A 27,581-nucleotide genomic window follows, 5' to 3' on the forward strand; every position below is an offset into this window, starting at 1 on the left:
AACCCGGTGAGGTCATTGCGCCGCCCCGACCGCTGCTGATTGGCTGCGGGCCTCGCGGGTGGCGGTTGGCTGCTCCTCGCACCTCCCCCTTGTGCCGCTACCGCCGCCACCGAGAGGAGCCAGCAGCGACGCCAGAGCCGGGAATCCGGGTGAGTCGGGGCCCTGGGTCTAAGATGCTCCTGGCGCCCAGTGAGACTCACGAGGAACTGCCCTTTCGACTTTTTCTCCTAGCACGGGTTCTTCGGAGCTCCAGGCACTGTGTCACATGGGAGTTGTAGTCTGCCATGTACTGTCGACTATGGGCCGGAGACGTAAGAAGACTACGATTCCCAGCAGGAATTGCGACTAGCCGGTCAACAAACGCTGAGGCCACGCCTTCTGAGCTTGCTCATTGGAGAGCCTGTCCCTTAGCCCCTCCTTCTTGCATTTCATTGGCTACTGTCCCTCGCAGAGGCTGGGTTCCGGCCTAGAGTGCAAGACGACTGGGTACTGTATTCGTCATTCTGCACTAAAGCGGACTGCGATTGGTCAATGCTGGTGTCCATTACTTATTGCGGGCCAGGACCCTAGGCTGATCAGGCGGTCGTAGGCTCAGGTTGGTGTCGGTCCCAGAGGGAGGCCGATCTTGGACTTTGGCCCCGCCCCCCAGCGCTGCCGGGTGAGCGCGATTGGTTGTGGCAAGCGTCGCTCGTCGTTGAGAGGCGGAGCCGACGAGGCTCCGAATATCTATTGGTCTAGGACGGCGCCGGTCAGCGGGGTTGTGGCCGGTGATTGGCTGGCTGCTCCAGCTGTTGCAGGTCCATTCACCATTTTGTGTGTTGGAGTAAAAAAAAAGGGAGAAACGAGAGGGAGAGCTGGAGGGGGGCGGGGAGGGACCGGACCGGACCGAGCCGGGGCCACGGCCCCCCGCCCCGTAACCCCGCTGAGTCCGAGGTGAGGGGCGGGGCCAGGGTTGACACGGGAAGGGGGGATTTGGGGTGCTGGGGGCCGAGAGGGGACAGGTGGCAGGGACGGGGAGGGGGTACAGGGGAAAAGGGGTGAGTGGGGTGGTGGGAAGCGGGGACAGAGTGGAGGAAGTGGTGGGGAGGAGGAGTGACAGAAAAAGGGTGACAAGGAGGGGGTGGTGGGCAGAGAATGGGTAACAGGAATGGAGGGGTGACAGGACTAGATCAGGGTGACAGGGAGAGGGAGGGGACAGAGTTGGAGGGGGTGACAAGGAGAGGTGATGGGGAGAGAAGGTGACAGGTCCAGAGATGGCTGACATGAGAGTGACTGGGAGGAGGAGGTGACAGAGATAAATGAGGGTGACAAGGAGGGGGTGACTGAGGAGGGGGCCTAGGGCCTGTGAAGAGAGAGCTAGAGATAGAGATGGTGACAGGACGGGAGAGAGAGTGGCAGAGAAGCTGGTGCCAGGAGGCCTGTTGGGAGCAGAGGACATGAGACCCTAAAAAGCCTGGGCCAGCCTGGGCTTCAGGAGTTACTGCTCAGATTCTGAGGGAGGTGAGGGCCCACAGGGCCTTGGGTGGGAGTTATCCAAAGAGGTGTGGACAGGAAGAGAGTAGGCCCCAGGGGAAAGAAAGAGGCTTGGCTTCTGGTGTGAAGAGGCTGGGCCAGGCAGCAGGGTCCAGAGGTGCCAGGCAGTGTGGTTGTGGGCCCTGGGTGGGGTATGCCCAGGATGGTGGCCCAGCAGGTCAGTGGGGAGAAGATGGTGGCGGCTGCCCAACTCCCGGGTACTTGGGTGCCTGCCCCAGTGTGAGAAGCCCCGGGCCCTCCAGCCTCTGCCTGTGAGGACCCCAGGATTGGCTCAGAGAAGGGGCATCCTGGGACTGCAGGATCCTAAGGAGCAGCAGGCCCCAAGTGGGAGAGGTCACTCTCCCATGAGGTCAGGGGTACCATGGGAGCCTGAAGACTGAGTCGGGGTGCCTCTGATTGTGTTTGGCTTATGGTCCTGGATCCCCCAACCCTCCCAGAGGCCCCTTTTTTGTCCTCTCAGGTTCTCTTAGTAACTTCAGAGTAAAGTTTTTTCCCTTCTCTTTTCTCAGGGCAGCTTGAAAGGGGGCGGGCAGTAATGACTGTTCAGGAAGTGGGTGAGGTTGGCCCGCTGGGCTTGTCCTGCTTTCTTTGACCTTCTCCCACTTACCCCCACCTGGAGTCCGAGGGCATATTTGGGGGCCAGGGGGGCCCAGTCGGCTCAGCCACCCTGTCAGAGCCAGCCCAGTCAGGGCGGGGATGCAAGCAGACCAGAAGGGGGGTGGCTGGGCTTTTGGGTATCATGCTGGGTGCTGTGGGGGGAGGGGCAGGCTCCCATCCAGTGGGACAGCGAAACCCTGCGGTGCAGCGCTGTGTCCCACTGTGTGATGACGTGTGTGTGTGTGTGTGCCGTGTGTGTGTGTGTGTGTGTGTGCGCGCGCGCGCGTGTGTGTGCTTATGCACGGCCCTGTGGTAGCACTAGGTATGAGCTATTGCCCCAGACGTGCCCCTGCCTGTTCCCTGCCAGGATCTGGGGGAGATGGCTATACCTGGCAGGCCTGGGGTGCAGAGCAGAGTGGGCAGCTGTCCCTTGGGACTCTGAGCTGCCCACTCCTTCCCACAATGCCTGGCCATGCCAGGCTGCCCGGGCAGGGGTGGGGGGTGGTAGAGAGAGGCTCACATCACAGCCCAGTCGCCTCCCTTTCTGTGACTGTGTGCCTGTGCGCGCGTGTGTGTGTGAGTGTGTGTGCTCTCTGGACAGTGACAGTGCGAGGATCATGTGACAGGCGGCACGCTGAAACGGTTAGGAGCACAGACTCTGGAGCCAGATTGCCTGGGTTCAGATCTTAGCTCTGCCATTTCCTAGCTGGATGAATTTGGACAAGTTGCTTGATCTCTCCGTGCCCCAGTTTCCTCGAGTGTAAATGGGACTGATAGTAGCATCTGCCTCTTAGGGCTGTTGTGAGGATGACATGGGTTAATAAAGGCAAGTTTAGCCCAGGGCTCGGCTCAAAGTGAGTGCTCCATAGACGTGAACCGTTAGTGCTTCTCACGTCCCCTTGGGGCAGTCAGAGTGTGTGCATGCACCTACTGTCCTCTGCAGAGGAAGCAGATTATGTGAGGGTCCCCAAGGAACCAGAGTGTATAGCTCAGGGGACATGAGTGCCAGTCTGTGTCTGGGTGCTGGCCAGGGGCCTACATGAGTTGAAGACAGCCAGGAAGGAGACCTTGGGGACCATGGAGTTGGGGCAGTGACCTCAGCAAGTAGGAAGTCTTGGGGGACAGTGGGTGTAGAGGTGTTCCTCAGTCGCTCCCAGTGAGCCTCGTCTGTCCTCTCACCCTGCAGGTGGACGAAAGATGAAACCAATGAAGAAGGCGTGCGCCGGCCTCCCAGGTTCTGGCAGCGGTGGCAAGTCCCCACCAGCCACCAGGGCCAAGGCCCTGAGGCGGCGAGGGGCTGGGGAGGGTGACAAGCCAGAGGAGGAAGATGACGAGGCGCAGCAGCAGCAGCCGGGGCCAGAAGAGGCTGAGGAGGGTGAGGAGGAGGAGGCCGAGCGGGGCACTGGGGCGGAAGGGCTGCCCCCAGAGCCGCACCCCGACGACCCGGCCCCAGGCCCAGCCGAGGAACCCAAGGTGGAGGGCGAGGCAGGCCGCTGGGAGCCCTCGCTCAGCCGAAAGACGGCCACGTTCAAGTCACGAGCGCCCAAGAAGAAGTATGTGGAGGAGCACGGGGCTGGCAGTGGCAGCAGTGGGGCGGCTGGTGCCCCTGAAGAGCGGGCACGGACCCCCGAGGAGGCGGGCACCCCGGGGGTGCCTCCGCAGCCACCCACCTCTGCCCGCTCCTCCTCCACCGACACAGCCAGCGAGCACTCGGCCGACCTGGAAGATGAGCCGGCCGAAGCTGGTGGTTTAGGCCCCTGGCCCCCTGGCAGCACCAGCGGTGGCTATGACCTGCGGCAGCTGCGCTCCCAGCGGGTGCTGGCTCGGCGTGGGGACGGTCTCTTCCTGCCGGCTGTGGTGCGCCAGGTGCGCCGAAGCCAGGACCTGGGTGTGCAGTTCCCTGGGGACCGGGCCCTGACTTTCTACGAGGGGGCACCTGGCAGTGGTGTGGATGTGGTTTTGGATGCCACGCCACCGCCGGCTGCGCTGGTGGTGGGCACAGCGGTCTGTACCTGTGTGGAGCCCGGTGTGGCTGCCTACCGTGCGGGGGTGGTGGTGGAGGTGGCCGCCAAGCCGGCTGCCTACAAGGTCCGCTTCAGCCCGGGCCCCAGCTCCCAGCCGGGCCCGGCGGCCACCCCGCCGCAGCCGCCGCAGCGTGAGCCCGAGGACGCGGTGTGGGTGGCCCGCTCCAGCCTGCGCCTGCTGCGGCCCCCGTGGGAGCCCGAAGCCCTGCCGAGGAAGCCCCCGGCGGGTCCTGAGGAGGAGCAGGCCGAGCCGGGGGCCGCCCTTCCCCCCTGCCCTGCTGCCCTGGACCTCAAGCAGCCCGAGGATGCCGAGGTCTCCAAGATCAGCTTTGGTGGCCACCTGGGGGCTTGCGAGGAGGGTGAGGAGAAGCACCCGCCAGCCCTGGGCACCCCGGCCTTGCTCCCACTGCCCCCGCCCCAGCTCCTGTCACCGCCACCCAAGTCCCCAGCCTTCGCCGGCCCAGGCCGCCCTGGTGAGCAGCCCTCGCCCTGCCAGGAGGGGAGCCAGGGCGGCAGCCGCAGCAGCAGCGTGGCCTCCCTGGAGAAGGGGGCTGCACCGGCTGCCCGGGCCCGCACGCCACTGACAGCAGCCCAGCAGAAATACAAGAAGGGCGACGTGGTCTGCACACCCAATGGAATTCGAAAGAAATTCAACGGCAAGCAGTGGCGACGGCTGTGCTCGAGAGATGGCTGCATGAAGGAGTCCCAGCGGCGGGGCTACTGCTCCCGCCACCTGTCCATGCGAACCAAGGAGATGGAGGGCCTGGCGGACAGTGGCCCAGGTGGGGCTGGGCGGCCAGCTGGGGTGGCGGCCCGTGAGGGCAGCACCGAGTTCGACTGGGGTGACGAGACGTCTCGGGACAGTGAGGCCAGCAGCGTGGCAGCCCGGGGAGACTCACGCCCACGCCTGGTGGCCCCCGCGGACCTGTCACGCTTTGAGTTCGATGAGTGTGAAGCGGCTGTGATGCTGGTGTCACTGGGCAGCTCTCGCTCGGGCACACCCTCCTTCTCCCCCGTCTCTACGCAGTCACCTTTCTCGCCAGCCCCGTCACCCTCACCCTCACCACTCTTCGGCTTCCGCCCTGCCAACTTCAGCCCCATCAACGCCTCGCCAGTCATCCAACGCACTGCTGTTCGCAGTCGCCACCTCAGCGCCAGCACCCCTAAGGCAGGCGTGCTGACGCCACCAGACCTGGGCCCTCACCCACCCCCGCCTGCCCCCCGAGAGCGCCATTCCTCTGGCATCCTACCCACCTTCCAGACCAACCTGACCTTTACTGTGCCCATCAGCCCTGGGCGACGGAAGACAGAGCTGCTGCCCCACCCAGGGGCGTTGGGGGCCCCTGGTGCAGCGGGCGGAGGAGCCACCCCAGACTTCCCCAAGAGCGACAGCTTAGACTCTGGTGTGGATTCGGTGTCCCACACACCTACCCCCTCCACACCGGCTGGCTTCCGTGCCGTGTCGCCCGCCGTGCCCTTCTCCCGCTCCCGCCAGCCCTCGCCGTTGCTGCTGTTGCCTCCACCTGCCGGCCTCACCTCGGATCCTGGGCCTTCCGTGCGCAGGGTGCCTGCCGTGCAGCGAGACTCACCTGTCATCGTCCGCAACCCCGATGTGCCGCTGCCCTCCAAATTCCCTGGGGAGGTGGGCGCTGGCAGTGAGGCACGGGCCGGGGGACCTGGGCGGGGCTGCCGAGAGACTCCGGTGCCGCCCGGGATGGCCAGTGGGAAGCCTGGCCTGCCCCCACCTCTGCCAGCCCCTGTGCCCATCACTGTGCCTCCGGCTGCGCCGACGGCTGTGGCCCAGCCGATGCCCACCTTTGGCCTGGCTTCCTCGCCCTTCCAGCCGGTGGCCTTCCACCCCTCACCTGCTGCCCTGTTGCCCGTCCTGGTGCCCAGCAGCTACACCAGCCATCCTGCCCCCAAAAAGGAAGTCATCATGGGCCGGCCTGGGACAGGTAAGAGGTTCGGGTGGATGGGCTGGGCGAGGGCTCATTTTGCACAGGGCCCCTTGCTAACTGGCTCTCAAGAGAGGTGAGCTACCCACCTTGGGTGGGATTCAAGTGGAGGCTGGCCTCCTTTCTGCACAGATGTTCCGGTGGGAGTTCACCTGTCAGGCAAGGACGTGGAGTTTTTCTTTTTTTTTTTTTTTCCGGCCGCACTGTGCGGCAAGCAGGATCTTAGTTCCCCGACCAGGGATTGAACCCGTGTCCTCTGCAGTGGAAGTGCGGATTCTTAACCACTGGACCGCCAGGGAAGTCCCCAGGCGTGGACTTTGAAGGCTCAGTGCAGTGTTCCCAGAAGCCTCCTGTTGGGAATGTACTCTGAAGGGGTCCATCAGTCAGCAAACCTTTCCTGAGTGCAGGCTCAAAGGCAGGCCCCCACAGAGCTGATGGGGTAACAGAGATGATAATCATGATGACAGCTCGCACGTCTGGAGGACTGGCAGGGGTATCACCGTGACAAGCACTGCAAGTGGGTTATCGCACCTAATCCTCACACCCACCCCTTAACGTAGCACTCACAACATTCTGAACTCTGCTATGATTATGCTCATTTAGAGGAAACTGGGAATTTCCTGGTGGTCCAGTGGTTGGGACTCCGTACTTCCACTGCAGGGATCCGGGTTCGATCCCCGGTGGGGGAGCTAAGATCCCACAAGCCGCGCAGTGCGGCCAAAAAAAAAAAAAAAAAAATTAAAGGAAACTGAGGCCAGGTTAGTAACTTGCCTAGGGTCACATGGCTAGTAAATCCTAGAGCCAGCCTTCAAACCCAGGCAGGTTGGCTCGTGACCAACCTGCCTGGGTTACTGATGGGAAGACTGAGGCTCCAACAGGTCCTTCGGCCAGGTAGTGGCAGGACCAGGACTGGAGCCCTCATCTTCACCGCTGCACCTGGGAAATAGCACAGGTGTGGTCAGTGCCATGGCGGGGAGCTGGGCGTGTGCTGGGCATGCTTCCAGATGTGAACCTAGTCTGGCTGCCCTCAGGAAAGGGCGTGTAAGCCGAGAGTTGAAGGATGAGTTGGAACCAGCAACCGTGGGACAGGAGAACCTCCTAGGAGGCCGTTGGGAAGTTCTCCGAGGCCAGAAGGAGCACAGCTGAGGACAGCCAGAGTGGCTAGAGGGCTGAGGCCAGCGGTGGGGGGAGAGGCATTTCTGAGATGGTGCTGGAGAGCCAGCTGGCCTGGGCCTTGTCAGAGCAACTTTCATGGAGGGTGACAGACCCATCACCAGCCCCTTCCCTAGCATTTTTTTCTTATTTACTTACGAATTCACTGTTGACTGAGGCCCCCTCTCTGTGTCTGGCCCTATGCTGGCTGATGCTAAGGACACAGCCCTGTCCTCACAGGGCTCATGGTCCCTGGAGCAGACAGACCTGTCCCCAGATAGTAGCTGTCCAGAGTGGTCAGGGCTGGGATGGAGGAAGCCCAGGAGGCCATGTGAAGTCAGGGAGGACTTCTTGGAGAAGGGGCCAGTGAGACCTGCAGGGTCTAAAGTGAGACCTGCAGGGTCTAAAGTGAGACCTGAAGGGTGTGCAGAAGGGAGCCTGGCACTGCCGGCAGGAGGACCTTCAGGCAGAGGGAAGAGTGTGCAAAGGCCTTGAGGCAAAAGCAAGAATTTGAAGGAAGTTGAATCTGCAAAGTCAGGGGCTCTAGACAGTGGGTGAGTGTTGGGATGTGTGGCTGTGTTGGTGAGCAATACAACAAGGGTCAGATCATAGAGGGTCCTTCTAAGACTTGGGCACTTTATCCTGAGGGCACTAGGGAGCCATGCAAGGTTTTGAGCCGACCCAACCACGGCTGTACCATGAAGGGTGAGTTCCAGCCCCTGAGACCAGAGGCAGGGAGACCAGGGAGGAAGGAGTCTGGGCCGTGGATCTGGGTAGGAGCCGCTGTGTCTTGGTCTGGTGCAAAGACCAGTATAGGAAGGGGCCCAGACCCTGCCCTCACTGAGCTCCAGCCCAGACTCGGGCAGAGGGACACAAAGGCTACGCTTGCCCCTCATGCTCATATACTGAGGTTGTGAGCTGTGTTTTTTGCCCCACCCCCAACATTTTTTACATTTGTTATCGTAGTTGATATGAGCAAAATTCCACAAAGTGGGCACAGCGGGGATTCCTATCCTTAGGCAGATGAAGAAACTGAAGCAGAAGGACTCCTACCATCCCCCTCAGCCCCCACCCCCGCGTGCCTACAGCCCCCGACATTGCCCTCATACATAGCATCGGTCAGTCATGACCCTCACTGCTGCTGTGTGGGGAGGGGTGGCACGATGCAGGTGACCTGAGACCTCCCAGGGTGGTCCGGCGGTGGGGGGGGGGGGGGTTCCTGCCACCATTTTCCAGATGCGGAAAATGAGGCCCTGACAGAAAAAGAGTCCTGATTAAGGTCACCCAGCCAGGGAGGGGCAGGACTGGGCCTTGAACCAGGTCTCTTGATCTCTAGATCACAGGAGTCTTCCTACTAGAAGTAACAGTAATAATTTATTGAGTACCACCCATGCATGTGCTTGGCACACTGCTCAGTAAGCGCTGACTGAGCCTTTACTCACTGAATCCTCACAACAACCCAGGAGATCAGCACGATTATTAGTTCCAGTAGACAGAGGAGGAAACTGTAGCCCGAGAGGCAAAGTGACTTGCCCAAGGTCACCCAGCTAGGAAGAGGGAGAGCCAGAGTGTGAATCCAGGCTGTCTGGCTCCAGAGCCCAGGCTCTTAAGCACTCTCAATTAGAATAATGAAAACAATAATAGTAGCCCACTTTACTGAGCATTTACCATGTGCCCAGCCTCAAGCGTGGGGCCATCTCATCGAAACCTCCTGATACTATGAAACAGGGATTACCAGCCCTGTTGTCAGGGGGAGGGGGGGAACTGAGGTTCAGGGAGGGGAGGCCCCTTGCTGGAAGCCACCTGGTCGTCAGAACTTGTCCAGTGCCTGTCCTGGCGGTTCTGAGCAGCGCCTCCCTGACTACACCCATGCTGAGGTATCCAGGCTGCCCTCAGGTTCCCAGCCAGCAGGCCCTTTTGTTCTTCTCTCAGAGGCCTCCCTAAACCCTTGGGAGGTAGGCACCTTGGGGCCTTCTCCCTCTGAGGCCCAGATAGGGCAGACTGTGCCCAGTGGAAGAGTGAGGCTGTAGTCCTGGCCCCTTCTGCCCGCCCATGCCAGGGCCTGACCCTCAGTCAGGACAGCAGGTGTGAGGGGGTGGCCCGGGGCAGCCTGCCTGCTTCTGCCCCCCGCCAGGCATTTGCTTCCGCTGGGGGACTTGCCGGAGCAGGCGGGCCTGCATTCTCTACATTCTATGCATGGCCGGGCCAGCCAGCTGCCATTGCCACCTCCCTCTGACTCTTCCCGCCTGCTCCCCAGGAGAGGAAGCCGCCCCAGGGCCTGCAGGCCTGACCCAGGAGGCCAGATGTCTCAGCCCTGTTTCTGGCATGGCCTGCCTTCCAGCTCCCAGCTCCCGCCTGGTTTCCCCATATTCACAGGCAGTGCCCCTTCTCCTGGGCCTGTCTGCCCATCTGCCTGTTTGAGCCACTGTATGTCTGTCTCTCTCGGGTTCCTATGTCTGTCTCTTGTCTAGGTCTCTGTTTCTGGCCCCGAGTCTCTCTCTCTCTCTCTGGACTTCTGTCTGACTTTCTCTGAGTCTGGCTCGCTATGCCTTTCCAGGTTTGTACCTCCTTAGACATCAGTTCTGGTCTGAGGCTTCATTCCACCTTCTTTCTGTTTTGATTCCCCCATCTTGGAATCCTGTCTCTGGTCCAGCCTTGGCCTCTCCTCTGGTTCTCCTTCTCCCATTCTTTAGACAGACATGTTTCCCCCATCCTAGCCCCCACCCACACTCTGTGCCCATCAGGTACTCTGTTCCTTTAAGTCAGTGGGTAGTTTCTAAGCACCAGATCTCCTGCTCCTTGGGGAACAGGTGGGAGAATGGGGAGTGTTGGGAGAATGTCTAGGCCTGGGAGCCCCCGCTTGTCCCTTGACAAATTAAATGCCCACTAATGTCCCTGAAACCTGCTGAGAGGTGTTGGGAGCCATGCTGCAGACCCATCACACCCAAGCACCTGTTCCCAAGACAGGCAGGAAGGCGGGGGCTTTTTGGGCCAAGCTAGGAGATCCGGCTGTGGGGGAGAAGCAGGAAAGCAGCTCCTGTGCCCACCCACCTGCTCGAGGGCATGACCCAGATCACCCTTACCACCACCACCCCCATCGCCTTTCAGGAGACACTTTGGTGCCAGCTCCATTTAATTGAGTCCCACGTGTAGTCCACCCCAACCAGTAGGACCTCAGAGACCAGGCAACATCCACCAACTATGCTTGGGTGTGTAGGGAAAATGAGGCCCAAAGAGGAGCCAAGAGTGTCCTGACTCCCCATAGCCAGATCCAGATTCTGCTCACCAGAATTTGTTTTGTCTCAAACAGTGAACCCCTTCTCTCTCACCGGAAGTCACTCCTCATCCCTCTACCAGGTCCAGGCTGAGCAGCCCTGGGATAAGTGGGTGGGGGAGGCAGATGTGGATGCAGGCACCGGCAAGGATGAGCAGAGGGAGATACAGAGCCTGGGGAGGCCAGAGGAGAGAGAAAACTCTGGCTTAATGCGAGGCGATGAGGAAGGTTCAGGTAGGCTTCTCGCTGGAGGTGACATTTGAGCTGAAGCAGGAATGAGGATTTCAGGGTAGTGAAAGAAAGGGAAGGGCCATCCAGGCTTAGGCAGCCACAGGAGCAAAGGCCAGGAGGGGTGAAAGTGCATGACCTCTGAGTGGCCAGCTGAGGCTGGAGCTGACACGAGCCTAGTCTTGGCAGAAGGGTGCCAAGGAGGACAGGTCCAGCCAGGCCATGCTTGAATGTCAGCCTGTGAAGAGCCGAGAAAGGGTTTAGAGCAGAGGGAAAGGGTTGGATCAGGGTGTCAAAGATCCCTGGAAAGGAAGGAGACCTAGACTGGGAAGAAGAGGATGATTTGCGGGAGAGAGAAGAGGCTTTTTTGAGGTAGCAGGAGTGAGTCTTGGAAGAGCCCCCGGCGCCAGGCACTGCAAGGGGTCAGGCTGCCTCCTGCTGGCGGCGGGTGGCGGGGCTGCTGGCGCGCGCATGCGCAGCGGCGGGGTGGTGTGTGTGGCCCGCAGCCCCCGGCGCCCGGGCATTAATGGCTCCATTAGTGGCCGAGAGGGAGGCGCATTAGCGGCGACGACGGCGTCTGGCTCCCATTACCACCGGCGGCAGCGGCTGCACCGCAGGCGGCTGGACCCTAGCCTGCCGCGCCGCCGCCTCCGCCCGCACCCCGTCCCCTGCCTGTTCCCGCTCCGCTTGGGGGCCTGGGACTGGGAACCCCCGTCTCCCCATTTCGGTGGAAAAGCTGATTTGTGAAGCCAGGCAGACCTGGGCTCGAATCTTGACCGTGCCACCTCCTGACTGCGAGATCCTACGCCCTTCTGAGCCTGTTTTTTGCGAAGCAGCCCGGGAAACGGTGCATCGGGGGCTTTGTGGATCCAGACGGGCACCCAGTCAGGGCCGCGCCCATTCCCGCGCCCCAGGGGGTAGGCCCGGGGCGTCGGGCCTCCGGCCTTCCCATTGGCCGCTGTCGCGCCCGCCGACGCCGATTGGCCGAGACTTGCTACCCTGGCCCCTGCGTCATTAACCCTTGCGCGGCCGCGTCCTCGGGCTGGGTGGGGGGACCCCCCCCCCCCCGCAGCAGACAGTTCGGGTGCCAGCTGACCCGCGCACCGCCGCTGCCCGCGTGGGTGTCAGCCCGGCCGGGTGCCCGCCCGCCCTGCCAGCACAAAGCGGCTTTGTGGGGCCCGCCGGGGGCTGGCTGGGGGCCAGGCGGCGAGTGGAAAATCTCGTGAGCTCGGGGCTGGGGAGGAGATCGCAGGGCGGCGCCCCCTCCTCCGCCCAGGCAGCGGCCCCTCCCTCAGCCCGCGCGGACCAGCCCTCGCAGCCCCGGCGCCTGTACACTCCCCCTCAACCCCCTCTTCTACCCCCAAATCCACATCCCGCCCTCCATCCTATCCCGCCCATCTTCCAATCCCTGGGGAGCCTCCCCCGCACCTCTCGCTTGCCTCTCTTTCCCTTCTGGTCCCCCTGCCTACCCCAGCCCCACTCACTGACTCACCCCGGCGCTATTTTTAGGCCCCCATCCCTCCCGAGCAGCACCAGTCCAATCCTGGGCTCGTTCCCCAGGCAACCCTGGCCGTCTCCGACGCCGCCCGGGGTGGGTGGGTGGGTGTGTATGTGGGGAGCGGGTGAGGGGAGCTGGGGACACTGGGGTGGTGAGCCGAGGCGGGGACCCGGGCCTGGAGAGCAGGGTGGGGAGCCGCAGGCGGCAGGGCGCGGTGCCTCTCGGGCTCAGTAAACGGGGGCCCGTGAGTTCAGAGCATGTCTGCCTGTCCCTCAGCCTGTCAGCATCCCTGGCTGTGCGCCCCAGGCCTTTGGGCAGGCCTCAGCCTGTGCCACCCTGGGTGGCACTTGCTGTCTCCATCTGGGCTCCCTGTCCCCAGGCTGGGGTGGGGTGGGGCTGTGCGGGCTGTTTGGGGCCAAACCTTTTGTGGAGTTGGCTATGGGGTAGTGCAGGGGGTGGTTGCACCGCAGTTCTGCCTAGTACCTGCTTTGAGTGAAGGATGGCGATGCACCCCCCTCTCTGATGGGGCTGGGGCCCTGGTTTGGGGGAACTCCCTCAGACTTTTCCAACTAGGGAGGCCCCAGTTAGGGTTGGGGATGGCTAGAGAGATGGAGCTGTCTGGGGACAGGACCTGCTCCCTCTTCTCCACTCCTAATCACCCCCACTCAGGGTTCCTCCATTCCAAACAATGGAAGCTAAGTATAGGGCTGGCCCAGTGCCCAGGGCAGGGGGGCCCTTCCCGCCCGGATTCCGGCCCCTCCCTGCTAGGCTGGGCCCCCACTTGGCTGTACCCTACCCTGTAAGGGGCCTCTTCCCATCCCTCCTATGTGGGCACTGTCTTCTACCAGATGTGCAACCCTCCCAGATGTATGGGGCCCTCTTTCCCTACTGTGCCAGGCTTAGCTCTTTTTCTCACCCAACAGAAGTGGGGGAGCTGGCAGCAGGGTTCCTCTGAGCTCAGTCCCTGGGCTTCATTGCAGTCGGGAAGGGGTTAACTTGCCAGTAGGTGACTCACCGGTGGGGAGAGGAGGGGGCAGCGGTAGGGAGATAGAGCAGGCCACATTGATTTCAGCCTTGATTTCTGCTTCACATTGCAGTCCCTGGGGCAGTGAGGTAATGGAGGGTCTGAGTCTGGGGCTGCATAGGGAGGAGGGGGCAGTCACCTAATAGTCCCTCTGTTGGTCTCTCCAGGCCCACAGCCAAGTGTCTGGCCCTGTAGTCTCTGGAGGTCAGAGGGCTACAGACCTCCCCTTTCCCTCTGGGCCCAGGTTACCCGGTTTTTGCCCCGTCTCCATGCCTTCATCTCTGTCTGTAGCTGCAGAAGGCTGGGAAAAGGGTTTGTCTGTGCCCATCACTGATCCCACCTGTGTGGGAGCCCAGTCTTGGTGCATCTGAGCCTGTGCAATCTTTACCTGCCCAGGTATGACCCCACGCCTCTGCCTTTACTGGATGTGGCTTCAGGGCCCTTCTTGGGTGATCCAAGGCCTCTGCCTCTCTGCCTGGTGGGCCCCAGACCTTGCCTGTGTCTCGGTGTGTACCCTCTGACCTTTCTATAGTTCACCAGTCTCTCCGATACCATTGTCTGAACATATTCCCAGGCCTCTGTTGGGAGTCTCTGCCTGTGTCCACCCTGAGGTGAAATTTTCAGTAGTGGAAAGAGCACTTGAGTTGGAGTGCTGGGCTGTTATGTCCTGGCTGCATGATCTTGCACAATTTATTCAATTTCTCTGAGCCTCATTTTCTCATCTGAACAATAGGCATAATAAAGTGTACTTCCCTAGTGGCTGTGAGGATTCAATGCACAGGGTTATACATACAAGCTCCCAGCATGTAGCAGCCCCAGTGTTAGTTTCCTTTCTTCCTCTTGGCCGTCTTTTGGAAAGGGTGGCTCCCAGCCCAGAGTGGTGGCCCCCTGCCTTCCACTGTGAGGTAGAGGGTCCCAGGTGGCTGCTAAGTGTCAGGCAGGGTAGCTGAATCAATGGGAATGGCCATGGCACTTTGTATACCTGATGAGCCAGGGTACTGAAGTAGTTAGTGCTCACCAGGGTAAGTTTACATAGTGTTTGGGGTCAGTATGATGGCATTTGTGAGAGTTACCTGTGTTGGGGTTGGGGGGTGCCAGGAAGGCCATATGAGTGTGTGGTTGTGTTGGAGGGATGTAGGATGTGTGCTGTGGACAAGCAGTGGCTGTGATGAGGTGTATGAGATAATTCTGCCTGTTTGATGTGTTTGTATGAGTCACATGGGCTGGTGGATGTGTATGAGGATATGCTTTGATGAAGCACATATGACAGGGCATGTATGAAATGGGTGATGTGAAGAAGATGGGTGAGAACAAGTGTGTGTGATGGTGGGTGGGGAGTGATGGACGTTTAGTGTGGGAGGTAGTACATTTATGTGAGGTGTTCCGGGTGTGTGACTTCGTGTGTAAGACCGAGGGTACATGTGACCCTGGACTGTGTATGAGATAATGGGTGTGGTAGGAAAGTCTGTCTATGAGGAGTGTGTGTGTATGTTTGTGACTGCTGTTGTGAGAGTTGGTGAGGGCTCAGGGGTGGCTCGCCCAATCCTACACGCAGTTTGTCTGCCCTGCGGGGCCGCGCGTGCCCAGGTGGGCGTGAGGGAGGTGGGCCGAGCCGCGCGTGAGCGTGTTCCTCGCGCGGACTGGACACACAAGCACCACCCACAGCCCCGGGCCTCTGCACCGCGGCGCCCCGAACCGCCCCCCTGGCTCAGTGCCTTTACTGCAGTGCGCCCTCCTTGCCGCCCTCCTCCCACGGTCCCGCCCCGGGCCGGCTTGGGTCCAACCGGAGCCCGCCCCGCCCTGCCCTTATTTGCATATGACTGACGTTCCCCCGGGGCGGCCAATGGGGGCAGGCGCGGCGGGGCCTGACCCGCGCGCGGCGGCGGCAGCCAATGGGCTCGCGCGCGGTGGGCCGGGCTTGCGCGGAAGGCCGCGGGGGAAGCGGGGAAGGGGCGGGGGGAGGTGCGGCGGGGGGAGGGGAGCGCGTAGTAGTGGCGGGGCGGGGAGGCGGCGGCGGTTCGGCGCGGGGCTCGCTCGGAGCGCACGGACGCACGCACGCTCGTCCGTCTGCCCGCCCGGGGCCGGAGGCCGACCCGGCGCTGAGCCGCGGGCCCCAGGCCCGGAAAGGCGGGGCGCGGCGCCGGCAACCGGGGCGCTCGGGGCCAGAGCCGTTACCCGCCAGAGCTGCGAGGGAGGGAGGGAGCGAGCCAGCGAACGGGGAAGGGAGGGGGCCGCCCCCGCGCACGCGCGCCGCGCCCCGCCCCACCTGCCCCGCCCGCCCGGCTCCGCGCGGGAGGAGGGAGAAGGAGGGGGCGGCGCCGATGGCCTGGGTGCCGCGCGCCCCGTGACGGCCCCCGCGCGCGCCGGGGGGCGGGGCGGGGCCGGCGCGCTCTGACCTCCCCCCGCCCCCCGGGCGGCGGGAGGTAGGCGGCGTTGTGCGCAGGCGCGCCCGGCTGAGACCCCCCGCGTGGGGCGGCCGGAGGGGGGGCGGTGGGGGGGGCATGCGGCGACGGCCTCCAGCTCCCCCCGGGCCCGAGCGGTGGCGGCCGAGGAGCCGGCGGCGGGCGGAACGGCGGCGGCCGCTGAGGAGGCGCGAGCCCCGGCCGGGCCACCCCGTGCCGGACCATGTACTCAGCCCACAGGCCCCTGGTGCCCGCGTCCGGCGCGGCCTCCCGTGGCCTCGGCATGTTCGGTCAGTAGCGCCTGGGCCCTGGGACTCCAGGGATCAGGGTGTCGGGGTGCTGAGTGCGGAGTAATGGTGATGGGGTTATAGTAAGAGAACGGTGGAGACAGAGTAGAAGGGAAAGTTACAGAGCTCGGCTGGGCTGAGTGGTTAGTGACGGCAGGTGGGAGTGTAGTGGAGGGATGGGAGTGCAGAGTGGGGAGTAGCTGAGGACAGCTGTGGTGTTTAGGTGTGGGGTGGAAAAGGTATGTTGTCATGGGAGGTGAGGAGGGGTGCAGAGTACCTGGCTTCGGAGCATGGATTAGAATAGGAGCAGCGTGAGACCTGCTGGTGCCAGGTGTGGAATAGAGGGAGAAGGGACTAGGGGCTGTGATTGAGTAGTGGGGCCAAGGACAGGTCTTGGGAAGGGAGTGAGGCACTGTTTGCTCAGAACAGAGTGACGTGTTGGTGGTTTGCTTTTCAGAGAGAGGAAGAGACCCAGGAACCTGGAGGGTAGTGCACTAGGGAGGAGTTCAGGAGGGACAGGACCAAAGGACTGTTCTCCCATTGTATACTGGGTCCTTTCTTTCCCACCCAGCAGAAGATGAGGTGGCCTGATGGGAAAGATCCTTGTGAAGAGAGGGACAGGTCCAGGTCTCTGAAGGCTGTCATGGGTTTGGAGGGCCCAGCAGGCTTTTGGGGCTCCAGTGCCCCCGTGCTAGTGGATGGAATCTTCACAGTGTTTTGAGTCCTTTTCTAGTGTGGGCTTCTTTGTTCGTCTCCTGTTGCCTTGATGTCTACTTTTTTGTTTTGTCAGCACCTCACAGAATCAGGTCTTGAGGTCAGTGCCTCACATAGGGGCTCCCCTAGGTCAGCCTTCTGAAGGCATTGGGCGGGGGGCGGGGGGAATCAGCCTAGGTCAGATTGATCTAGATCAGGGGGAGCCTGGAATGATGGGGACCAGGGCTAGGGCGTTTCCCTCTTCTCTTCTTGGTCTTCCCCTAGCAGGGGCCTCCTCTGCTGCTTCCACTTCCCCCAGGGAGCTGGCAGTGAGTAGGAAGCCCACTCCCAGCCTGGGCCAGCCCCAGGAGTCCAGCCAGGGGTGGGACTCAGCCGTAAGGGGTGGCCTGGCTCCTCTACCACCCAGCTCCTGGAGCAGAAGGTTGGACCTCTAGGAGCAGCGCCCTGGTGAGGGAAGTACCTTCCTGTGCGTAGCCTTAAGGAAACACCTGGCCCCTTTGCCTTGCCTGGGCAGAGTCTTGTAATAATTCTCTCGTCTGTCCCATTGTCTGTGCCTTTTTGTCTGAAGAGTTTACCACACCCTCCCATCTTTTGGGGTAGGGGAGCTGGACACTACACTAGAGATAAGCTCAGGGGTATAGAGTGAGGGAGGCTGGGAGGTCTCTTCATGGGCAGTAGATTCTCTTTGAGGAGGAAAGAGATGCTGGAGCCACCTGTGCCCAGCCTGGGAAAGGCAGGTCTGGCTCCTTGGGGTCTGTGGTACGGGGGAGGGAGGCAAGGAGAAAGGCCTGAGACCCCATGTCCTGTGAGTAGTGGGGAGGGGAGGGGAAGGTGGGGAGGAGAGGGGAGGGTGGGGAGACTGGGCCATCTGCCTCAGGAAAGGAAAAAGGGAGTATGAGGCCAAGGTGAGGGGCTGTGTCAGACGGCAACACGGTGATAGGAATTGACTGAGGGAGGGTTTGCAGCCTTGCTAAGGTCTAGGGGCCTTGAGAGAGTGAGTTGGCAAGCGAACATGGCCTGGTTGGTGACAGGAGCCAGTCGTTTCTCTGGCCTGGTCCCTGGTGGCAAGGCTGGTGGAGGTGGAGGTGGGGGTGGAGGTGGGGGAGGGAGTGGGGTGTGAGGACCGTTTCCCTGCTTCTGTTTTCTTTCTTAAAAATCTAGAAATTTTTCAGGGAGGAGTTTTTCCTGAGTAATGTCGCATGCACGAGCCCAGGGGGCTCTGGGATTGAGGAAGGGGGTGTAAAGAAGGGGTGGAGCCACCTTGTCCAGGGTGGAGAAGAGTTTGAGTTGGGGGTCAAGGCCAAGCTCTCCTGCCGCACAGCTCAGCTGAGTCCTTCCCACAGTGTGGACGAACGTGGAACCTCGCTCTGTGGCCGTGTTCCCCTGGCATTCCTTAGTCCCCTTCCTGGCCCCCAGCCAGCCTGACCCCTCCGTGCAGCCAAGTGAGGCCCAGCAACCTGCTAGCCACCTAGTGGCCTCCAACCAGAGCAAAGGTGAGGGTTGGGAGGCTGTGGGAAGGCATGGGGATGGGGTCGAGATGGCCCGGGAGCTCTCTGATCTGCCTGCCGCTCTGTCCCCAGAACCTGCTGAGTCGGCGGCTGTTGCTCACGAGCAGCCACCAGGCGGGACGGGGAATGCTGACCCCGGGCGGCCCCCTGGAGCTACATGCCCTGAGAGCCCAGGGCCCGGACCCCCCCACACTTTGGGGGTGGTGGAACCTGGAAAGGGCACCCTTCCCACCACGGAGGAGGAGGCCCCTGGTCCTCCAGGAGAGCCCCGGCTGGACAGTGAGACAGAGAGTGACCACGACGATGCGTGAGTGCCCTGAGGCTTGGGACTGGGGAGGAGGGTGGAGTGGCCAGAGACGTGGCTCTCACTGCCCTGCCGCTCCCGCCACAGCTTCCTCTCCATCATGTCTCCTGAGATCCAGTTGCCTCTGCCGCCTGGGAAACGCCGGACGCAGTCTCTCAGCGCCCTGCCCAAGGAACGAGACTCATCTTCAGAGAAGGATGGACGCAGCCCCAACAAGGTGCCTCATCTCCACCTGTCCCCAGCTCACCCTGTGGCCGCCCAAGCCCGTCTCCCCAGTCCTAACCTTCCTGCTCGGGCCTGTGTCTGCTGCAGAGGGAGAAGGACCATATCCGGCGGCCCATGAATGCCTTCATGATCTTCAGCAAGCGGCACCGGGCCCTGGTCCACCAGCGTCACCCCAACCAGGACAACCGGACCGTCAGTAAGATCCTGGGCGAGTGGTGGTACGCTCTGGGGCCCAAGGAGAAGCAGAAGTACCACGACCTGGCCTTCCAGGTAACTCCGCCTCCTTTTGGCTCCTCCGCTTCCTCTGGCAGGGTGGGTGAGTGAAGGGTCTCCCTGCCCTCTCCTGCCAGGTGAAAGAGGCCCACTTTAAGGCCCACCCAGACTGGAAGTGGTGCAACAAGGACCGGAAGAAGTCCAGCTCAGAGGCCAAGCCTACAAGCCTGGGGCTGGCAGGAGGGCACAAAGAGCCAAGGGAGCGGAGCATGTCGGAGACAGGCACCGCTGCTGCCCCTGGAGGTTAGTGAGCCCTTTGGCTTTTCTGCCCTGACACCGACCTCCCCTTTGCTTGCTCACCCCCTTCCCCAGAAGCTCCTCTCACCTTTATCTCTTTTATCTGAGGACCTTTATTCACAAAGGAACTGGTATTTATCTCTTGTGAAGGGGTCAGGGAGATCCAAATAGATTAGATTTCTGAACAGAAATCTTATTGTGAAGTGCCATTTGCTGAGCATTTACTATGTGACAGGCATCAAGAAGGGCATAATCTCTAGTATTCAAAAGCATACCTAATTTTCCAGATGAAGAAACGGTTTAGAGAGACAAAAGCACTTGCTTGAAGTCACTAAAAAACTAGTAAGTAGCAAAGCTTGAATTTAAACCCCAGCTCATCTGGCTCTCAAGACCACAGTTGGAAGCCCCTCGTTGGCTGCTTCTACTGACTGAGGGTGTTTAGTGTGCCCGGCACCATTCTGAGGCGCTTCTCTGGAGTGATCCTGTGGGTTTGGGCCCACGACTCTGTGAGGGAGGAGACGTTCCTTTTTCTCCGAGATGAGGGAGTAGAGGCTCAGACAGTCCAGTGGTTATTAGCTAGGCAACGCCACACGTACCTGTCTCCAGGCTTTCATACTCTCAGAAAGGCTGCCTCCCAGGGAGCAGTGGGCTTGCTCCTCGCAGCCCAAGAGGGCAGGAACCAGGGGAAATGCTGGCCTGGTAGGTGGTATCTCTTTTCTGCCAGGTGGCCCAGGAAGTCCAACCTGCTTCTGCCTGGTATCTAGAAATATCTGTGGATGGCTTGGCCAGCCTGGGTACTGGGAGGAGGCTTCCTGACTGCAACACTTTTTTCTTTCCACCCTACAGTGTCCTCGGAGCTCCTGTCCGTCACAGCCCAGACGCTCTTGAGCTCGGACACCAAGGCTCCAGGGAGCAGCTCCTGTGGGGCAGAACGTCTGCATGCAGTCGGCGGACCTGCCTCAGCCCGGCCCCGAGCCTTCTCCCACAGCGGGGTCCACAGCCTGGATGGCGGGGAAGTAGACAGCCAGGCACTACAGGAACTGACTCAGGTCTGGAGTGCAGGCCATGGGGGTAGGGGCGATGTGCAGGGAGGGCTGCCCACGGTGACAGCACTGGCTGAACTCTCCCTGCACTTCCCCTGCAGATGGTGTCTGGCCCTGCATCCTACTCTGGCCCAAAGCCTTCCACCCAATATGGGGCTCCAGGCCCCTTTGCGGCCCCCGGTGAGGGAGGCACTCTGGCAGCCAGTGGGCGGCCCCCACTGCTGCCCACCCGGGCCTCCCGTTCCCAGCGTGCAGCCAGTGAGGACATGACCAGTGACGAGGAACGCATGGTCATCTGTGAGGAGGAAGGGGATGATGATGTCATTGGTAAGCAGTTGCAGGGCCCAGAATCCTGTCCAGGGAGCAGCTGGCTAAGGTTTGGAGGGTGGGTGAAGATTTGGTCCAGGCCCTTAGGCCCCTTCTTTTTCTTCCCTTCCACGTTGGTTTGTGATTGCGGGCATGTTCAGTTTAGGCCCTACTGAGTAAGCCCAGCCCTACCCTCAAGAAGCCCCAAGCCTGACAGGAAGCCGGGAGGACATGGGCATGGCCGGGCCAATGGACACAGTACTAGATGCTGTTACCAGTGTGCTCTTAGGGTCTGCTGGCGGGCAGGTGGGCAGAGCATTCTTGGACAACGCTTGGAACAACACTTGTTCCTGGTGAGGAACAGCATTCCTGGACAGCACTTAACTGCTAGCTCGGGGCAGAGCCGAGGCCAGAGCCAGGCTCCACACTGTCCCTCCTGGCAGCCCTGCACCCAGCCCTTTACCAGCCCTGTTCCCTCTGCTCTCTCAGCTGACGATGGCTTCAGCACCACTGACATTGATCTCAAGTGCAAGGAGCGGGTGACCGACAGCGAGAGCGGAGACAGCTCTGGGGAGGACCCAGAGGGCAGCAAGGTGAGGGCTTGGGACTTGCTGCTGTCTGGTCTCATGCATCCTGGGAACGGGGGGGAATGTTACTTCTCTGTACCTTGACAGAGGGGGAGATTAAGGCGCAGAGAAGGTGAGCTACTTGCTCCATGGGGAACTGGGTCTCAGCCTGGATGAGTGGAGGCCTTTGGCTGGCCTGGTTGCCAGGCGGGATGGGGAGGTTGGGATGGGCGGGATGGGCAGGGTGTGGGTATCCAGGCTCCCCTGACATGCTCGTGTCTCCCTTCTCCTGCCACTAAGGGCTTTGGTCGGAAGGTGTTCTCGCCTGTGATCCGTTCCTCCTTTACTCACTGCCGTCCATCGCTGGACGCTGAGCCCCCAGGGCCCCCAGATCCACCTGCAGGCTTCGGCAAAGGCTACGGGCCCACCCCATCCTCCTCATCCTCGCCTGCCTCCTCCTCAGCCTCAGCAGCCACCTCCTTCCCGCTGGGCTCAGGGACCTTCAAGGCCCAGGAGTCAGGTCAGGGCAGCACAACAGGTCCCCTACGGCCCCCACCCCCTGGAACTGGGGGCCCAGCAACACCTAAGGCCACCCGGTTTCTCCCCACGGATCCTGCCACTTTCCGGCGCAAGAGACCCGAAAGCATGGGGGGCCTGGAGCCACCAGGCCCCTCAGTCATTGCGGCACCTCCCAGCGGGGGAGGAAGTGTTCTGCAGACACTGGTCCTGCCGTCAAACAAGGAGGAACGGGAGGGCAGTGGAGCTCGCATGCCCTCGGCCCCAGCCCCATCGCTGGCCTATGGGGCCCCAGCAGCCCCCCTGTCCCGCCCGGCCGCCACCATGGTCACCAATGTGGTGCGGCCTGTCAGCAGCACTCCTGTGCCCATCGCCTCTAAGCCTTTCCCCACTTCTGGCCGGGCAGAAGCGTCTCCAAATGACACAGCCGGTGCCAGGACTGAGACAGTCACTGGGTCCCGGGCACCTGGGGGCTCCCCACTGGGCGTCAGCTTAGTGTATTCGGACAAGAAGTCGGGAGCAGCCACCTCAACAGCCCCACATCTGGTGGCTGGACCCCTACTGGGCACTGTGGGGAAGGCGCCTGCCACTGTCACCAACCTGCTGGTGGGCGCCCCGGGCTATGGGGCCCCAGCGCCCCCCGCTGTCCAGTTCATTGCCCAGGGGGGCCCTGGCAGCGGGACGGCTGCGGGCTCAGGAGCAGGTGCTGGGAGTGGGCCCAATGGGCCAATGCCCCTGGGCATCCTGCAGCCAGGTCCCCTGGGCAAGGCTGGGGGAATCACCCAGGTGCAGTACATTCTGCCCACGCTGCCCCAGCAACTTCAAGTGGCGCCTGCCCCAGCACCAGCCCCTGGGACCAAGGCAGCGGCTCCCAGCGGCCCTGCACCTACCACCAGCATCCGTTTCACCCTCCCGCCGGGCACCTCCACCAACGGCAAAGTCCTGGCTGCCACCGCACCCACTCCTGGCATCCCCATCCTGCAGTCCGTACCCTCCGCCCCGCCCCCCAAAGGTGAGGCCTGGGCTGCGCAGCACACGGAGAGGGACCACAGGCTTATTCACCTCCTTTGTAACCACCTGCTCCCTTGTCTCTCCACTTGCAGCCCAGTCAGTTTCTCCTGTGCAGGCCCCACCCCCGGGTGGCTCAGCCCAGCTGCTACCTGGGAAGGTACTAGTGCCCTTGGCCACCCCTAGCATGTCAGTGCGGGGGGGAGGGGCCGGCCAGCCGCTGCCCCTGGTGAGCCCACCCTTCTCAGTACCTGTGCAGAACGGTGCTCAGCCACCCAGCAAGGTAAGGGCACCTCGGTGGTGGCCCCGCCTGTTTCTTACTCTTCTCTTCCTGGGTGTTAGCCTCTGTGTCCCACGGTTTCTGTGTTTGCCTTTCGTTCAGTCTTTTCCTTTTCTCCCTTTTTGTCTCTTGGCCCCTGTCTTGCTCGACATCTGTTCGCTATCTTGATTCTGCTCTCTGTGTTTGTACCTTGTCCCTTCTCTGTGTTTCCTATCTTTCGCTGTCTTCTTTGCCTTTGTTTCTCCCTTCCCGTCCCCATCCCGATTTCTCTGTCCTGTGTCTCTGCTGAGGTCCAGCCTCCGAGGTCTTGGTCCTCCCCTGCCCCATTCTGGATCCCCAGCTCACCTCAGCCTGTGGTGTCCTTGCCCACAGATCATCCAGCTGACTCCAGTGCCTGTGAGCACACCCAGCGGCCTGGTGCCGCCCCTCAGCCCGGCCACACTCCCTGGACCCGCCTCTCAGCCTCAGAAGGTTCTGCTGCCCTCCTCCACCAGGTAATGGCAGTTGAGCCCTCATCTGGAGGTGAGTGCAGGGAAGGGGTTAGGTGGGGCCAGCTCACCTACACCTTCCTCTTTCCTCTCCCTGCGGCAGAATCACCTACGTGCAGTCAGCAGGCGGGCATGCGCTGCCCCTGGGCACCAGTCCTGCATCCAGTCAGGCTGGAACAGTCACCTCGTACGGACCCACGAGCTCAGTAGCCCTAGGCTTCACCTCGCTGGGGCCCAGCGGCCCCGCCTTCGTGCAGCCCCTGCTTTCAGGTGAGGGGTGGCCTGGCAGGCAGCTGGGGACCAAGGGTGGGGCTGAGGCAGCTCCGGCCCTAACTCGGCCCCCTGCCTCTCCTCTGTCTCTCTCTCTGCAGGCCAAGCCCCATTGCTGGCTCCTGGCCAGGTGGGCGTGTCACCCGTGCCCAGCCCCCAGCTGCCTCCCACCTGCGCAGCCCCCAGTGGTCCCGTCATCACAGCGTTTTACCCTGGCAGCCCCGTACCCACCTCCTCAGCACCCCTGGCCCAGCCATCCCAGGCCCCCCCCGGCCTGGTCTACACCGTGGCCACCAACACCACCCCACCTGCTGCCACCATCCTGCCCAAGGGCCCACCGGCCCCCGCCACTGCCACCCCGGCCCCTACCAGCCCTTTCCCTAGTGCCACAGGTGGGTGTCGGGCCAACCGAGGGTGGGGTGAGTGGGGAGACCCAGGGGATGGGCTCCAGTCAGGCCTGGCTCAGCAAATACTCTCTTTACCAGCAGGCTCCATGACCTACAGTTTAGTGGCCCCCAAGGCCCAGCGGCCCACCCCCAAAGCCCCCCAGAAAGTGAAGGCGGCCATCGCCAGCATTCCCGTGGGCTCCTTTGAGGCAGGTGCCCCTGGGCGGCCAGGCCCTGCGCCCCGGCAGCCGTTGGAGCCTGGCCCAGCTCGTGAGCCCCCTGCATCCGAGTCAGAGCTTGAGGGACGGCCAACAACACCAGCCCCTCCACTGCCCCCAGAGACCTGGGCTCCCCCGGCCCGGAGCAGTCCCCCGCCGCCCCCACCTGCTGAGGAGCGGACCAGTGCCAAGGGCCCTGAGACCATGGTGAGTGCCCAGCAGGCCTGGGGGTTCCCTGCTGCTGGGCTCGGCCCCTCAGTCCCCTGCCTGCCCTTCTGTTCCACCCCTCTTCCGTCTCTGTCTGAACCGTGCCCTTGTGGGTCCTCCTCTGTCCTCCTGCCTGTCTGTCTGCATGACTGGGTCTTCCCCATGGCTCTGTGTCTTGGCCGTCAGCGTTCATCTTTTGTATTTCTGGGTCTTGCCCAGGTGAGTCTGAACCCAGTGTCCTCCATCTCCCTGCCATCCTCACCCCAGGCCAGCAAATTCCCCAGCTCATCTTCAGACTGGCGTGTCCCCGGGCTGGGCCTGGAGAGCCGAGGGGAGCCTCCCACCCCTCCCAGCCCGGCCCCGGCTCCAGCCCCAGCCCCTGGTAGCAGCGGCAGCAGCAGTGAGGGCAGCAGTGGGAGGGCAGCTGGGGACACCCCCGAGCGCAAGGAGGCGGCTAGTGCTGGCAAGAAGGTCAAGGTGCGGCCCCCGCCCCTGAAGAAGACCTTTGATTCTGTGGACAAGTGAGCATGGGCTGGGGGACTTGGAGTGTGTGGGTTGGTGGCAGAGGGGGCAGCTGCAGGCTGGGGCAGAGGAGGTGACCCTGCCCGCTCTCCAGCAGGGTCCTGTCGGAGGTGGACTTCGAAGAGCGCTTTGCTGAGCTGCCCGAGTTTCGGCCTGAGGAGGTCTTGCCCTCGCCCACCCTGCAGTCTCTGGCCACCTCACCCCGGGCCATCCTGGGCTCCTACCGCAAGAAGAGGAAGAACTCCACTGGTAGGCGAGCGCAAAGCACCCAGGGTAGGTGGGGGACAGACCGGGGGCCATCTCCACTGAGCCTGCTTCCGTTTGACCAGACCTGGACTCAGCCCCCGAGGACCCCACCTCGCCCAAGCGTAAGATGAGGAGACGCTCCAGTTGCAGCTCGGAGCCCAACACCCCCAAGAGTGCCAAGTGCGAGGGGGACATCTTCACTTTTGACCGTACAGGTGCCGGTGTGGTGGCAGGCAGAGCTACGGGGGTCCTTGGGCCTCCAAGAGGGGTGGGGGTCTCAGGAACGGGGTTAAAGATGGGAGAGGTGGGGTGGGTGTTGCTCAGAGGAGGGACAGCAGGTCAAGGGTGGGTTCTGATATTCAACAGGCCCCTAAGTTGGTACGTGACCTTGGGTGGGTTCCGTCTCTAAACCCCGCTGTGAAATAGAATTCAGTGAGGGCGGAGTGGCCCCCCGGACAGTGGTAGAGGGCCAGGCTGCTGCTGAGGCTCGACTGTGCTCCCTGCGCTGCTCCCAGGTACAGAAGCTGAGGATGTGCTCGGGGAGCTGGAATACGAGAAGGTGCCATACTCGTCGCTGCGGCGCACCCTGGACCAGCGCCGGGCCCTCGTCATGCAGCTCTTCCAGGACCATGGCTTCTTCCCATCAGGTGAGCAGGTGTCGGAGTCTTGGGGGGCACTTGGAGGGGGCCTACCCACTCATCTCACCCTGCCCTCCCCACCACCCTTCTGTCCACAGCCCAGGCCACGGCAGCCTTCCAGGCCCGCTATGCAGACATCTTCCCCTCTAAGGTCTGTCTGCAGCTGAAGATCCGTGAGGTGCGCCAGAAGATCATGCAGGCGGCCACTCCCACGGAGCAGCCCCCGGGAGCCGAGGCCCCCCTCCCTGGACCGCCCCCCACTGTCACTGCTGCTGCCCCTGTCCCCACTCCCAGCCCTGCTGGGGGCCCTGACCCCACCTCACCTGGCTCGGACTCTGGCACGGCCCCGGCTGCCCCGCCATTGCCTCCGCCCCCAGAGCCGGGGCCCGGACAGCCTGGCTGGGAGGGGCCCCCCCAACCCTCACCACCCCCCTCTGGTCCCTCCACAGCTGCCACAGGCAGGTGAGGGGCTCCTGAGAAGACCCCAGACCCACAGTACTCCCCTCAGGACACGGACAGTATGTAGGTGGCAGGAATGGGGGGGCCGGATGGTTACCTCCTCCCCAGCGAAGCCATTGCGTCCTTTCCAGTTTGGGACGGAATGAGGCCTGCTCCTCTTGTCTATCCCCCTCCCCCCACAGCTCCCTCCCTGTGATGGGGGGCAGCTGAGGGGAAGCAGGGGGCACAGTCTCCCTCCGCCGAGCCCCTGTACATAACCTGGAGTGTGTTACCTTCAGACCTTTTCACTTGTACTTTATGCAAAATGGCTCGTGTGAGGGCTGCAAGCTGGAGGGTAGTGTGGGCCTCGGGCCACAGGGAGGCGCCTGTGGAGTAGGGGGAGTTCATGTACCCCTTTTTTCCCCAGAGGGGCTGGACTCAGGTTAGTTTGGGGGTGGGGGCTCCTGCACTTTGCCACAGGCACGGGAGGGTTCTCTCCCCACCCCCTCTGCCCTCCCAGCTTGGGTTGTACTTTCTAAGAAGGTGATTCCCCGACCCTGTCCCCATCCCCAGAACAAAACATGTTGATCATGTGCAATATTTCTTACTGTGCTGAGAAGCCGCAATGACCGAGATTAAAGCTGTTTAACACACCTGTGTGGCTGCCTGCTCGGAAGGGAGAAGGGATGTTGGTCGTACCAGTCCGACCCCCAGCTGGCCGTGGAGCTGGACTTCTCCCCCTAACCACCGTGAGGTGGGGGGTGCGATTCCAGGACCGTCCCTTCCCTACATCAGGGGGACGTGGTGGGCAGAGTCAAGATGCCTGTTCACCCGTCCAACACGCACGAGTTGGGGGAGGCCTGTGATGTGGTACTGCAAGAAGGGCAGTTCACCTCTGACGTTCCAGTTGAACGAGAGAGGTCTGAGCCAGGGGTGGCACTGGGTGGGGAGGCCAGTCAGCCCAGAGTACCATGCTGTCTCCAGTGACCCCTGCTGCCCTTGTGTGGCCTGAGCCAGCACTGCAGCCAGGCCAGAAGGAACCTCTCCTGGTTTACGCTTCTGTCACAGCCTGTGGACAGTGCTTCTCTGGAGAGAAAAATACCCATACGCTGTGTGGAGGGATGACTGCTAGGGGTGGGAGGGTCAGGAAGCTTCCACAGGAAGTCACACTTAAGCTAGGACCAGAGCACCAGAAGTTCCAGTCAGGGGGAAGA

At 62.1% G+C, this 27,581-nt stretch overlaps 1 protein-coding gene across 15 annotated transcripts; it reads left to right on the top strand.

The window, feature by feature from the left end:
- CIC (capicua transcriptional repressor) lies at positions 1-27,020 on the top strand. Of its 15 annotated transcripts, none has more exons than XM_082438560.1 (21): positions 1-149; positions 232-595; positions 3,317-6,109; positions 18,032-18,181; positions 18,269-18,503; positions 18,588-18,717; positions 18,813-18,995; positions 19,076-19,241; positions 20,082-20,284; positions 20,380-20,605; positions 21,074-21,177; positions 21,451-22,678; positions 22,770-22,957; positions 23,327-23,448; positions 23,546-23,712; positions 23,814-24,523; positions 24,791-25,044; positions 25,140-25,294; positions 25,375-25,506; positions 25,807-25,938; positions 26,028-27,020. In XM_082438560.1, exons 3-21 carry the CDS (start codon positions 3,328-3,330, stop codon positions 26,393-26,395), a joined length of 7,635 nt encoding a protein of 2,544 aa, XP_082294686.1. In that variant the 5' UTR covers positions 1-149; positions 232-595; positions 3,317-3,327; the 3' UTR covers positions 26,396-27,020. The 15 variants fall into 15 exon arrangements, 14 of the variants coding, with proteins under 14 accessions (XP_082294686.1, XP_082294687.1, XP_082294688.1 ...); XM_082438561.1 differs by having other exon boundaries at positions 232-486; XM_082438563.1 differs by lacking the exons at positions 1-149; positions 232-595 and adding an exon at positions 784-933 and having other exon boundaries at positions 23,814-24,104; positions 24,198-24,523; positions 24,743-25,044.
- Positions 27,021-27,581: the final 561 nt, after the last annotated feature.

The sequence above is a fragment of the Balaenoptera physalus genome, assembly GCF_965194825.1.
Source record: "Balaenoptera physalus genome assembly, chromosome: 19".
In the NCBI taxonomy this organism is placed as follows: domain Eukaryota; kingdom Metazoa; phylum Chordata; class Mammalia; order Artiodactyla; family Balaenopteridae; genus Balaenoptera; species Balaenoptera physalus.